General features: G+C 43.1%; 1 protein-coding gene and 1 long non-coding RNA gene across 4 annotated transcripts in view; one reads left to right on the top strand and one right to left on the bottom strand.

Moving 5' to 3' along the window:
- The window catches only part of PLCD1 (phospholipase C delta 1), a 49,628-nt gene that overhangs the window by 9,189 nt on the left and 26,537 nt on the right, over nucleotides 1-13,902 (bottom strand). For all 3 annotated transcript variants that reach the window (XM_031607777.2, XM_031607776.2, XM_090143216.1), the window contains 5 exons: nucleotides 11,833-11,962; nucleotides 7,357-7,585; nucleotides 6,129-6,330; nucleotides 4,898-5,042; nucleotides 3,754-3,903 (listed from right to left, as the gene is read on the bottom strand). In XM_031607777.2, the coding sequence (XP_031463637.2) occupies nucleotides 3,754-3,903; nucleotides 4,898-5,042; nucleotides 6,129-6,330; nucleotides 7,357-7,585; nucleotides 11,833-11,962 (856 nt within the window). The remainder of the gene's footprint in view (nucleotides 1-3,753; nucleotides 3,904-4,897; nucleotides 5,043-6,128; nucleotides 6,331-7,356; nucleotides 7,586-11,832; nucleotides 11,963-13,902) is intronic.
- On the top strand, nucleotides 10,997-13,398 carry LOC116238216 (uncharacterized). The gene is made up of 3 exons (XR_016467923.1): nucleotides 10,997-11,322; nucleotides 11,937-12,033; nucleotides 12,310-13,398. It is a non-coding gene; the product is annotated as an uncharacterized LOC116238216 (long non-coding RNA).

The raw sequence follows: 13,902 nt of genomic DNA, 5'->3' as shown, positions 1-13,902 counted from the left end.
AGATTCCTTGTCTTAGGAAGAAGTATTAGCAGAAATGCTCAATAAATACTCAACAAGTAGACCATAAAGCTATTCCAGTAGCCTGTGGCAAGCCCAAAGTGGAACACAACTAAGAAAGTAGGAAAAGCTACAAGCATGCTGGAGTGCACTGAGAACATGGAGCATGGTGGTACTGATGCAACTCTTTTACTTCCTTATGGGCCTTTGTAAACCATACTGCCTTATATTTCCAGAAGTGCAGCTCCATTGCTTTCTCACCTTTTCTGCTGCACACCAAAGCAAGCTCAGCTCTGCATGTGCAATACTTCTGACACATGGCTTTGGTCCCTTTGGAAGTCTGTGATCTGGGACAGGGCACCTGTCTTCAATGAAAGCACCGTTCATTTTATCAGGAGCAAAGCTGTTACAGAGTAGTTTAAAAGGTCTGCACACATGCATTCATTTCACCTGAAAGCTTCTTGACTCTATTAGTGACCTGACAGCCACTGCTAGGTTTGATTTCCAATGTTCAACTCAGTGGTGCTGGCATATTAACAGGAGCCACCTCAATAAACTTTCTGTGCCTTCGACGCCTCCTTTAGAGTCAACAGAGAGAACTAACACCCCTAGGATGTGATTAGACAACTGCCTGGGAGGAGGTGGACTACACCTCCAACTGCCCTGATTATACTAACTAGCTCATTAGCAGGCCAAAGCAATGTGCTCAACTACATGGATACACAAGGGCTAACTGCCACACTGCATTCTGCTCTCAGGATGAAGATACCTATCAGATGTCAGAGAGACACAGTGAGGATTAACACATTCACTTTCAGGAGGAGATGTGCAGACCAGATGCACCAACTCAAAGCACTGTTCCATTTGCAGTTGTCTGTCAGGGCAGCTGAGCTGAGATACTGCAGGTTTTTACAATGAGCAGCATCAAAGGATGAAAAGAGTCTCCAAAAAATGGGGAAGGAACACATTACAAAGGGAGAGATCTCAGGTCAGCTGTGCTGAGCCTTGCCTTGCTGCTGCTATCCTGGATGTGTGGCTCAGTGTGATGTTGAATGGGGCACTGGGCACAGCAGTGGATGTGATCCATGGGACAGATGTTGGGTGTGGGATTGCAGAGCCCCAGTCACTGCACTGGGGTGCTCATGGTCCAAAGGGTCACGCAGTAAGGCTAATATATTCAGCCCAACCCATCCACATGGTGAAGGGTGTCCAATACCAAAAAGCTGGAGGGGTCTGGAATATGCCTGGTATGCTGAACTAACATTCAGCATCTGGTTTAGTTTCATCCTAAGAATAGGTTTTTGCATCATTTCTAGCTGGTATGCATGGACAGGGGGAAAGAACCCCAGCAGAACCCTGGGCAGATCAGGAATTAAGCAGAAAGGCCTGCAGCAAGCAATCAGCAGCAAAGATTGGAGTACCTCTTCCCTACAGCCCTGGCACTGACCTGAAGCTTTCCTGGAACTTTTCTGTGGCTTTTGGCTTTTTATCCTATAGGCCTTTAATTCATGATCAGGACCTAAAGAGAGAAGCTTGACAGAAGTATTTGGACACTTTTTGTAGCCCAGTACTCCATTCCTAAATAGAACCCAATGAATGACACCTGCCCAGGGCTGTACTGTGCATTGGTAGCGTGACTACAAACTGTGTTATCTTCCTTTAATTACTGACGTTGCACTGCTAACTCATTCTGCTCTGCCTGCTTTTATTTACAGCACTTCAGCTCTTCTCCCAGAGGTATTTTTCCTGTATTTTTTTCTAAGAAAAAATATATTACACTCTCTCTCTGGCTTCCCCATGCCAGCTTCACAAGGAAGTGGAAAAATCTAAGGGGTTTCTGCTGTTTTTTTGTTCTTACTGCTTCGGCTTCAATGTGTTTTCCACAAACACACTGTTCTAGTTCACATGGCAGGAAAACAGAGGAAAAGTAATAGAAGAAAAAGGATATGTGTTACTACATTGGTATTTTGCCTCCCTTTAAACTAAATGGATCAGTCCCTCCATTGGAGCAGATCATCCCAGATCCATTCAGTAAAGGTAGATCTGGGCTTTTCTGTTCCAGCGGGAGCCACGTGTCCACCTGGGCAAGCAGAGCAGGAGGTCAGGCAAGCACAGGAATGGGAAAAAACATCTTTGGGAAGCTGGGGTCATCCCCTTAAACACAGATCACACATTTCCTTCCCTGGTGTTTCACTTTTCTTTCTTCATATCATCCCCCTGTCACAAGGCGGTGTTTTGAAAGGCTGTCAGCAGCTTTCCCCATCCTACGCTGAGGATAAATAACAAACCAGCACGTAACACTGAAAACGCTGATTTTCCAACTCACTTAAGAGCCTGCAGAGACCTGCCTCCATGCTGGGTGTAACCTCACTGGGGAAGAGTCACTTCTGAAATGGAGGCCACTTGTCTGTGCCAGTGCAAAGGTCTCGCTGAAGCAGCAGCATTAAAAATTATGATTCATCCCAATTTATTGCACTAGTGCCGAGGGACCAACCCGGATCAGCTTCCCTCTGCGCCAGGCATTGTATCAAGTGAGGCACAACATTCCCAAAAAAAGGGGAAAGTCAGAAAAGGAAATGAGGAAAAGAGAGAAGGAGAAAAAGTAGAGGAGATAGATAGAATCATAGAATCACAGAATTGCTCAGGTTGGAAAAGACTTTCAAGATCATCGAGTCCAACCAAATCCAAGTTATTTGGGGTGGCTCATTTCCCCCCCTTTTCTCCCCTGCTGACTATCTGCTTTATCCTACCCACAGACTCCTTCCAGCCCTGGCTAGCCCTTCTCCAACTCTTGGCAAATGATTTCTTTAGCAACGAAATGCGATATCAAGGGAACGGCAGCCACTCACACAGCAGTCTGGTTCTGAAAAGTGCTCAGGAGGGAAGAAAGAAAGAAAACACAGACACAAAGGGTGGAAACAGATGAACATTTTGGCTTCTTTTTTTGGAAACAAAGTGTTGTTTTTTTCGTACGAAGATTCCATTTCCTTTTTTTTTTTTTTTTTTTTTTCTAATTACCAGATATTCTTGCAGTGCTACAATATGAGGGCTGATGACCTCCTTTCCCCTGCAGGGTCCAAGCTCAGCTCACTGCCTCACAGCTGCCATAATTCATAGGAATCACAGTGGAACCTGTCCTCCAGGCAACCTCCCACCTTCCCTTGTCCTCCAAGGATTCTTCCATAAGCCCCTCCACACTGCCATGCCAGCCCAGGCCATTCTCAGTGGAAGGATATCTCATACTTGACCCAGTTTTAGGCCACTTGTGCTGCTTTTCCCCTTGGGTTTTAAGGGACAAATAATTATAGTCGTCCTTTCAGCCCTCATGACTTTCTCATCAGTAGCCTGGGTTTCCACAGCAACCCCTCTATGTTTCAGAGGGTTGGCCATATTCAGTTTCGGGGTGTGGGAATAGACACAAGACAGATCCTCAGGACTCAGCTCCCTTGCATTCCCTCCTTGTGGAATGAAGGATGCCACCATGCCTCAGTAAATAGACCAGAAATGTCCTTAGTTCCTCAGGGATATCTCCTCTGAGTCCTTACACAACAAACAAGAAGCAGTTCATTTTGAAGTTTATGTGCACAGGGTATTTTTAACAACTATTCCTGTTTCTTATTCTACCACTGTCCCCAGGCAAGCTCTATTTGTCAGCGAGTATAATTCCCACTGGTTCCCCAGTTAGCACCCAGCAAGAACAGACCTCTCTTGTCCCACCTTCAGAGGGCAGAAAGTGCTAGGAGTGGCCTTGCTCACCTCTGGAGAGGGGAACTGGGATTTGTTTCCATCAATCGGGGCGACCAGGAGCATGTCCTGCAGGATCGTTGTCATGTGCTGAGCCATGACTTTCTGCTGGTCGAGGCTGCAGTGGTTCTCCAGGGAGATGATGACAGGGTATGGTGAAGTCTAGGACAAGACAGTAACATCCATCATAATTGAACTCTGAAATTTTACCATCCTATAGCAATTAATATAAATTCCATTGTTGTTTTCTCTCTCAGCAGCAGGGATTAAAAAAAAAAAAAAAAGGACAAATTCAGCTGTGCACTAGCTACTCAGATCTATGCTGATGCCTTGCAGAAGTGATGACCCATGGACAGGGCAGCAGGCTGGATCAGGATTCCTTCGGTGGGGCAGTTTGTGAAGCTCCCTGTGCCTCCATTCTCTACTTGCACTGTCATAAGAGAACCTTCCTAAGTCAGGGGAAGACTTGGAAAGGAGGCTTGCTCAGATCCTTAATTGACCTGAATCCTTCCTGCATTCACACATAGGCCTGACCTGGTTCTCTGTGGCTCCCTAGATGTTTTGTGTGCTGAAGGCATCACCACTGTCACTGCTTTATTCACTGCTTTATAGTTCCAAAGAAAACTTGGTACTGGGTCTCAAGTCGATTGCATTGAAGAAAAACAGCAGAAAGTACAGCCAAGAATTTTAAAGGCTGCTAGCATTGCCACTTAAGAATCCAGACATGCTTGTTCCTTTTAAAGCAGAGTAGAAGCAGTCCTTTGCATCAGTCCCTCCAATAGACACAGATATAATTCCTCCAATGTAAGAACAGACCTTGAGGCATCAAAGCCAAGCAAATCAAGGGTTTTCTTGCACTTCCTATCATGTATGTTCAAGAAATTGGGGATTATTTTAATTGCAGAGGGGTCCAATATCTAGCTGTGCTAGCACAGACTTAAACTTATCCCAAGGCTGTGCCCTGCCTGACCAGAAACTTCCAGGAATGGGTCTGTTCAGAAAGCAGAACCTGGATGCCTGGACGAAGCACATATCTTCTACCCACAGAAAAGTTAAGGTGAAGTATTCAATTTTAAGCTCTCTGCTGGGAGAGCAGAGATCTGCTATCAGTATAGCATGAGAAATCTTAGAGAGTCTCACGATTCCCAATCCTTACTTTGAAAGCATAGTTCTTGATGGCCTTAATGACATCACAGAAGAGGATCTTGGAGGTGAGAGTGTAGCCATGATAAATGATAGGTTCCGAGTTAGGGCCATCCCAGCAGTCCAGCTCCACACAGCGACAACCTTTGGTGAGGGCTCTGGAAACAAAGAAGGGACCTGGTTGGGTTTTAAAGCTCCTGCTCAGGATCAGGCACAGGTATTGCCTGGGAAGACAGATAGGAAGTTCAGGGTTCAAGGCAGAAAGTGGATCAGTCACAGGTATTGCCTGGGAAGGTTGATGGGTAGTTCAGGGATCAAGGTAGAAAGGAGAGCTTGGAAAAACAGGAAAGCAGATGGAGAAAGGATGGGATCAGGAGGGCCCAGGGGCAACAGAGAGCTGAAGGCTGAACAAGGAAGGCACGGTGGGATCTGAGAAAAGAGGTCATTGAAAGCCTCTTAAGAAGGAGACACAGTAAGTGTTAGGTGAGAAAGGACATTCATATTTGTGTCCCAAGACTTTTCCCAAAGATGGTGAAGAGAAGAAATGTACTGGAAGAAAGAAAGTCAGCTACAGAAGCCAGATCATGAAGCCTGGATGACGTGCGTTCTTCACCTAGATCTGATAAGATCTGATAAGATCTGAGGGACGAATCCTCCAAGCTGTCAGGGTGGGAGGTGGGGGAACTTAATTACATCTGGGGAGACTGCTGAGGGCCAGTTTCCCAAACTGAGTCTACAGACTGAATTCCCATTTGAAACTCCTTCCACATATCCATACTTCTATTTTCATTTACTTTCAAATCAAAGTTCCTTATGACAACTTTCTTGGAGGTGATCTTGCCTCTTTTATGCAACTCCCAATACATTTCAGATAACACAAGTCCTTTAAATCACTGCAGCAAGAATCATGGATTTTTTTTATTTTTTTTTTTTTTAAGACAAAAGTAATTCCATAATTTTAAGATACTGTAAGAGGAATTCAAATAGCTACTTTCAGTAACTTGTACCAGGTTTCACTCTCTGCTCCCTTAAGCCTGGGACTTGAGATAGTCGCTATTTTATTTTAGTTGCTGTTTCCTAGTCTGAGGATGAGAGGTTGCCTCTTGGCTCTCTTGTATCTGGCAGTATAGAGGTCTTATAAGATGACTTAAGCTCCTTACATCTTCTATAAAACAAAAACAAACCAACATCTCACAGGTACTTAAACACATTCACACATAAACATACACACACACGTACATTACCTGATGTAGGCTTCTGTGCTGCTAGGGCCTGTAAGCTGGTCATCCATTAGGTAGGTATTGTGTGAGGATGATACAAAGTAGTGACTGAGAGGTTGAGTCATGTCCTGGTAAACTTTACGGTGGGAGGTGTTGAATATATTCCCATCATCAGACAGCAAGTACATCAGGAAACCATCTTTGGTCATGGCGTTACGCTTCTTGGCTGCCAGATGAATAGACAGAAACCCCATGCTTAAAATTTGACGCAGCCAGGCTGTGCTGTCATCTTCACCATGGTGCCTGCTGATCCCTGATGGTCTCAAAGGTAGAACATGTTCCCTAGGCACTCAGCTAATAGTAGAGAGATTTACGCTGTTCAGATGACAGTGATAGCTTCGTCTGTCTGAAAGTATTTCAGAAACCCCTTCACAAGCAGAACACTTTTGGCATTTACTATCCTTGGTAAGACCTAAAAAGTGCTGAACACAACACTTACCTCACCTGCTTCTAGAGATCTACAGTACAAAAATCTCCATTTAAGCACTTCAAGTCTCTTTCATACCAACACAGAAATTGTCAGACGATAATTGATGTCTCCCTATCTTGAGGGACTGAGCTAGATTTCAATCCAGCCCTCAAATCCAACATCTGCAAAGCATTATCCCTCTCCTGAAGGTCTACCAGGACAGTGCAGAGAGCATATGATCTTGCACCAGTTTCTTGAACATGTCCTCCAAAATGCCCAAGTCTGTGATTTCTGAATTTCTGAGCAGAATGACAGTTATTGTGATTGCTTTCCTAAACAGCTCTCACCTTCTTGCCTATCTACTCAGAGATCTCACCTTGTGGGTTTTCATGTGCCCATGTATAAAAACATTTATCTCTTTCTCTGTTTTGAAGAACAGAAACATTGCCACATTGCAAGCTATGTGATGACAGATGTGATATCTGAATAAGCCATCAGAGCTTTTCCCACAGGAATGCCACTGCTTCCTAACTAACTCTAGGTCAACCCCTATTCTGGCTGCTCATAGTACCTAAGCCAAATATGAATGTAAATATTTCCCAGGTTCTCATTTCCCCTCCTTTTCTCTAGCTGCTGGTGTTCCCCTAAAAGATTGCTGTTTTAGAAATGGTTTCAAAGATGAAACAATACAACAGGGCTGTAGAAGCAAGCAATAGCAAAGCAATTCAGAGTTCATCAAGATAGTAAGATTTTAACCCAAACCAAGAAGGGTTTACAGCTTACCTCGTTCACTGGGCTCATATTTCTGAATTAAGGGAGGAGCAGCAACAACAGGATCATCTTCTTTCTGAATGTCATGGAGGAACCTCACCAGGTTCTGGCAGGACATGAGCCCATCTGCATCAGAGTACTTTTGGAAGACTGAGTCTATTTCCTTTCTCTCTGTCAGTATCTTGTAAAATACCTCTATCTCATCATCCTCCAGAGCCTCTGTTTTGGACTTGTCACAGTGCTGTAAACGTAGAGGGGAGAAGGAGTGAAAACCTTCTTTCCTTCTGGCATATGCCAGCCGTAATCTGCACCAGGGCTACACAACGCAGAACACAAAATAATTGGAAACAGTTACTGGCCAGTGAATGAGAAGCACAGTGAATGGTTCTCATTAATAAGGCCACTAGTCACATAATGGTTACAATTATTAGCATTATTTGTTCATATTATCACTATGTTGAAGAGCACCAGGAATAGCCCTGAGCTCCACTGCAGTACATGCTATGCGAACCATGCATTAAAAGAAAGGCTCCTTACAATCCCAGCAAAAATCAAGGGGCAAGAGAAATAAACTTCTTGATCTCAAGCACTGTACAAAAACTACTGAAGCATCTGATGTAAAATCTTTGTAGGTAAAGTGGAAAGACCTTTCCCTTGATCCTAGTGGTCCGAACCTCAAGAGGCAATCAAGGCCAGTTAGCAGGACTGCTTGCAATGACAATATCAAAACTGACTTAAAAAAAAATCCCTCTAAACATGTGCTTGTTTAGGTATGGAAAAAAAAATAAATGATCTTCTACCTGTGGAAATTTCCCCTTCTTCTCCAAAAAACAAGTTGCAAAATCCCCACAAAATTGTAAATCAGGTATCAGCTTCTCAAGGATGCAATACAAATTCTTCATGCCTCCATGCTTCACAGTGGTTTTAACTTCTCTACTCAAACACAGCTCTAACAGGGCACCACAGCCAAGAACTTGGCTGACCAGCAGTTTAAGATGTGCAAGCTAGCACCTCCACACAGGACAATACCTTTTCCAGCAATAAATATTCCCAAGTTCAATTTTTCATCAGAATTTTCTTTTTCCTGTGTCAAATTCTGATAGGAATTTTGTTGTTTGTTCCTAGCAGAATTCCTTATAGAGAGGTGAGTAACTATTATTTTTGTTATCTCTGGTTTGTAAACCTCTGCAGTAAATACGACTGAGCAAAACAAGCTGTAATGGAAAGCAGGAGCCAATCTCAGGGGAATCATGGCAGGGAATGTTACATTACTTCAAAGTGTTCTTGTCGTAAATTGCAGCAGTCAAACCACATCCAGTTAATGCCTTGTAATTACGATGATTCCCTCTCTCCCAATGTCTGCAGCAAGCAAACAGACCCCCAGCACTGGTAAGACAGCCCACTCACATCTTACATTTCAGTTACATCTAAGAAATCAAACTTTTGCCATAGATGACAAATCTCCAACAGGATATGAAGTGCCCGCAGGACGTGGTTGCCTTATTTGGTTGTTGGCCTAAAGTTTTCTCTCCTTCAGTTCTGAACTGGACACACAGCATGCGCTCCAGACCACACAGAAGAGGTTGCTGTGCATTTCGTTTCACCCTTGAAATGAACAACTTGCTACCAGATACCAGGATGTAGCTGAAATACAGCAACTCGTCAAACCAGAGCAATTTAATTGCTTTTTATCTTTGATCTCTTATAGAGATAGAGCTATTGACCCGGGTTTTATGAGCAAAATGCACATCTCAGTCTAGCTAGTCACCACGCTAATCTCAGCCTAACCCTTCCAATGATCCCAGCGATGGCCATAGTGGCTTTGGCAGTTGTCCAAGCAAGATGATAATAACAGACTGTTTGTCCTCATGCAGTACCTCCTCCAGAGTCTTTCACTACCAGTTTATGGCACACATATAAAACGAGACACAATGATCATGACATGTTGCGTTTCACAAACTGAATCAAGAGGAAAAAGTTCAACTTGTTCTGATTTCAGAATCTGTTGGTTAAAAGCTATGGGCTCATCTCAGGGATCGAACAATCCATGAAATGTTCAATACTACAGACACTTTGAAAATGAGTTTGAGCTGTTCTGGAACCATCTTTTCCTTGCTGCCTTCCATGTCTGTACGATCCTGCACTGTGGCTTTGGCAGATCTCTAAGTTGAGCATGATATTTAGCAGCTGAAAAAAGGTGTATAAGGAAGGAAACTAATGAAGACTGCAGGGATGCAATAAATGATAGATGTTCTTTAAGACACAACGTAGAAAATGATGATGTGACTCCTAGGAAGTCATTATAGCTAATGCACCTCAGTAAGTTTGTTCATTAGTTGCCAGTAAAGGCTGTAATGAACAAAGTACAAGAGCACTGGCATCACAGTCATATTCTAGGATGGATCAGATACACAGCGTAAAACTGGGCTCCTTCTGCTTGGGCTACAAGAGCTCCAAATCAGATTTTCAATTCAAAAAGCTGTGATCCAGCTCATTTGTATGGATCATGAAAAATGATTCCTGAATGAACTTTAGTTTGCCACCAAGAGTCAGAAGCTTTCAGATGCACTGGAATGAAGTGAGCAATTACAGGAGCTCTGCACAGTTTCTGGCTGCATAACATATGTCTCACTTAGATGTGTCTAAAATCTAGATGTCGACACAGAGTCATGTGGCAAAAAGCAAGAATAATGTAAGAACATGCCCTTAGCTCTCCCTTAAATCTCTTGGTTGCCCTTCCTTCCCATGACTAAATGAAGCAAAACTCACTAAGACAGAAAAGATCACCGTTTTAATATGCTGTAACATCTTATGGTCCATCTAAATTTAAGGGATATGTAAAATGAAAACATAATTGCTTAAGGATTCGGTGATCAAATAGAGTGAGACAGACTCTCCTTAAAGGCAATTCACCACACAAGAGATCTGAATTAACCTTTTGGAGGTTAATTTAGAGGGTTAATTAACATCTCCTCTTTCCCCTGGCTATACAGGAAGCTTAGAACAATTACAGGTCTAATAAGTGTACTTCTGACTAGCTGCCCACGTTTAGATAGGATGAATGAGGGCTTAGTTATTGCTTGGAGTCCTCAAGCAAAAAGAGGATTGAACTTTGGTAAATTTCCAATGGTGCTGCTCCCTTCTAAATGCTGCCACGTCTGATTCAGACCTTTGATGTCTGAAGATGTGTATGAGGTGTCACCTTTAGGATGAGGTGAATTACACCCTGGTCTACAAAATTGGATTGATGAACACCAATTGCAAAGGGAATATTAAGTGCTGGTGACTACTTCCAGTGTAGGTGCCTGCAGCGGGAGATATCTAAATTAACAAGAGAAATTCCAGATTTTTTGCTATTCTTCCATGGTCCTCCCAAGTAGAGAACAAACCATAGAATATGCCAGCCACGTTAGGCTGTATATCTTGGCGATTTTGCAAGTTGAAATTCTTCAAGATCTGCTGAGAACCTTCTTCCATATCATAGAATCATAGAATGGCTTAGGTTGGAAAAGGCCTTAAAGATCAGCAAGCTCCAACTCCCTGTCATGGGCAAGGTTGCCAGCCACTAGATCAGCTCCATAAACCAAGGATTAGGAAACTTGTTCCTCCTTTGGGGAAAGGTCCTAGTGAGACCTTGCCAACCTCTGGTGCTGCTTACAGGAAGGAGTGTAAGGAGGAACACAGCCTGTACCTGCAACCACCCACATGTTTACCACTAATCAGAAAAAAACATTTCTGAAACTGTCCACCATTAATTCAAATCCTGCTTCAGATAAGACGGAAGTTTGGAATTTATCCAGGTGTTTTTTTTCTCATCTCGGGAGGAAGGCTTGTTTAGAGACACTAAGAACAGCAGAGAAATTTTCATCCCTATCTTCTGATAGGCTGAGCCAGGAAGCTGGATCTAGAGAAATGAGAACTGCACATCCAAGTGGATTGAACACGTCTTGGCCTATCAGAGCAACCACACTGGTTCAGGTAAAGGTGTAATGTTACATATCTTTCATCACTTTGTTTATCATTCTCAATTCACACTTTATCATTGTTTACAGAGGTCACTGGGAACCCACCTTCTCTGAGATGATAAAGAGTTTGTGATCTCACCAAACTGATTTAGGTGGCTTTGGCATTGACACGTGGTTACAGCAGGCAGAACTCCTAAAATTCCTGAGACTCACAGTGCACTTGCACTTTGGCTTTTCCTTTTTCTCACATTATCCATGTCTGTGTTCTCTCTTTTCTGAGGCCAGGTAAAACTGTGTCTCAATAGTAAAGAAAGAACACCTTAACAGAGCTTCATCAGAAGCACTGTGCTATCCTAACTCAGCTGTTGGTGGGAACTGCTGAGCACTAAAAGCCAAGAGTACTTTCTTGGTACAAGAAAAGATACTAGAAGTTCACTTGACTTAGATCTCCACCCAATGCTGAAAGCAGTGGAAGACCTTGACCTCAGCCAACAGCCACTGCTTATCTGTTTGCTGTTGTTACCTGGAAAATCTGCTTGGCATGATAGTCATCCACTTCAATGTTCACTTCTTTCAGGAAGTTCTTGAGCTCTTTAAAGCTCATCTTGTTGTCTTTGTTCTTATCAGCTTTCCGCAAGCAGGTGTGAATCCAACTGCAGGATGATGTAAGGAAACCTCTCCAGGTCAGCGAGGTCTAAATACCACCCCTCTACACAGCACATGGGTAGGCAGACATAAATCTCTTGTAAAGATTCTGAACCACTTCTCCCTGCTGCTGTAAATCAGCATGCTCCCACTGAACAGCTTGCATCATCTCACCTTCTGCTCTGAAAGGGCAAAGCGATGCTTTGGCAGAAGCAAAATGCTCTGTAGTACAAGCAATCATGGCCCAGGAAAAGCTTGTCACCATCTGGCCAAGGCCAGATCAGTTCTATTTAACCCGCAGGAGTTTCTGGACACAGCCGTATCACAAAACAGTCTGATTTCTCTTTTGTGGCAGAAAGTGCATCCTCCAGATGGGAGAAAGGAGAATGAAAAGATCTCCCAAGTATGGGCAACTGATCATTAAGAATTTGATAGTGCATCACGCTGAACACTTAACAGGGATTCTCTGAAATAAACATGAATAGTCCTCTATATTTATTCAGGTATTCATTTTCTACCTAAATGTCTGAAGAAATGTGTTGTGAATAAAACCAATCCGATCCTTACAGGTCTTGGCTTTCCCTTGTAAAACACAGTGTCTATTTCTGAATTGTACTGTGGCTGTGATAATAGTTCCTAAGAGCTCCGTATTTATTCACTGCAGTATATCCATGGATCTGGAGCAATTACTATAAAAATCAGCTTTACACCAGTTAATTTGAACTGGGTCTGCCACGGTCTTTTAAGTCCCCTGGGAAAATGTCAGGTGGTTGAGATAACTTGGAGTTTTAAACAAGCAAACAAACAAAAAAAAATAATTAAAAAATGATAACTTTTTGCATCAAGCCAACTGTACCTCTCTAACTTGCTCTAACTATCAAATAACAAAGGCCATCCAGAGAAATATCCTATTTTTCCATATAAAAATTACTGAAATAACAGACTGCCATAAGCGCAACCTTTCATGACTTGCATAGGAAGCACTGCTCCAAACTCAATCCAGAAAAGATATAAATATGGATTTTAGCAAAATAAACCTCAGAAGTAGCAAACACCAGCGAGGGCACACAGTGCCATAACATTTGATCTGGGTCTTTCAAAATCACCTCCAAAACGAGGCGACGAGTGACAGCCTATAGGGGCTGTAGACATAACTCTGAAAGAGGGTACTCACCAACAGCTACCACTGCATTCAAACATTTCCAAACACTTGGAAATATGTGTAAAGTGTTTGGTAGTTCTGTCAGTCTCTTGGAAAGCTGCTTTTTGTCTTTAAAAATCTTGGCATGTGCTAAACAATGACCTCACATTGCATCTCTTTTAGCCTGGTAATATTAATATTCCTCTTTTGTACACATGGAAATGAAAATAGAGGTTACATTTCCTCTAACTCCCAATGATATTCCAGGGTGCTGAATGAGGCTCTGGCTTGGAGCAGTTCCCCAGAAAACCAAGTTTGAATCATGAAGCTCCTACGTGAGCTCCTCCTGGGATGTTCTGCTGAGAGCACAACACCATCCACCCCACCAGCTTAGCATATGTCAACATGGTGCCAACAGCAAGGTCAGCCATTCCCACCCAACCCGTGTACTCCAGCTGCCCTTCACAGACTTCCTAAAATAACAGATAGCAGGAATGCACAACTCTAAGGAGTCAAGAGGAAACTGAAATTCTTCTTGTCTGATACAAACACCATTTTGCAGCCCTGGTTGTGGGTCTTCCTTTCACCTCACCTCGTCTATTTGGGCATGGGGGAACAAGGAAGAAGTGTTTCCATTCTGGTGTACCTCCAGAGAGAGCCTGTTTCTTGTTTTTAAAGGATCTGCCAGCTTCAGGACTACCAGCTTTGTATGAGAAACCAAAGAAGAATGACTGAAACGATTTGGCAGATATCCCAAGAATGTGCTTGAAAAGAAATGCTGCAGAACTTCTGGTAAGCTATTCCTAA

Source organism: Phasianus colchicus, chromosome 6 (assembly GCF_987193195.1).
Source record: "Phasianus colchicus chromosome 6, bPhaCol1.hap1.1, whole genome shotgun sequence".
Taxonomy (NCBI): Eukaryota; Metazoa; Chordata; class Aves; order Galliformes; family Phasianidae; genus Phasianus; species Phasianus colchicus.
This window is presented reverse-complemented; position numbering and strand designations above follow the sequence as displayed.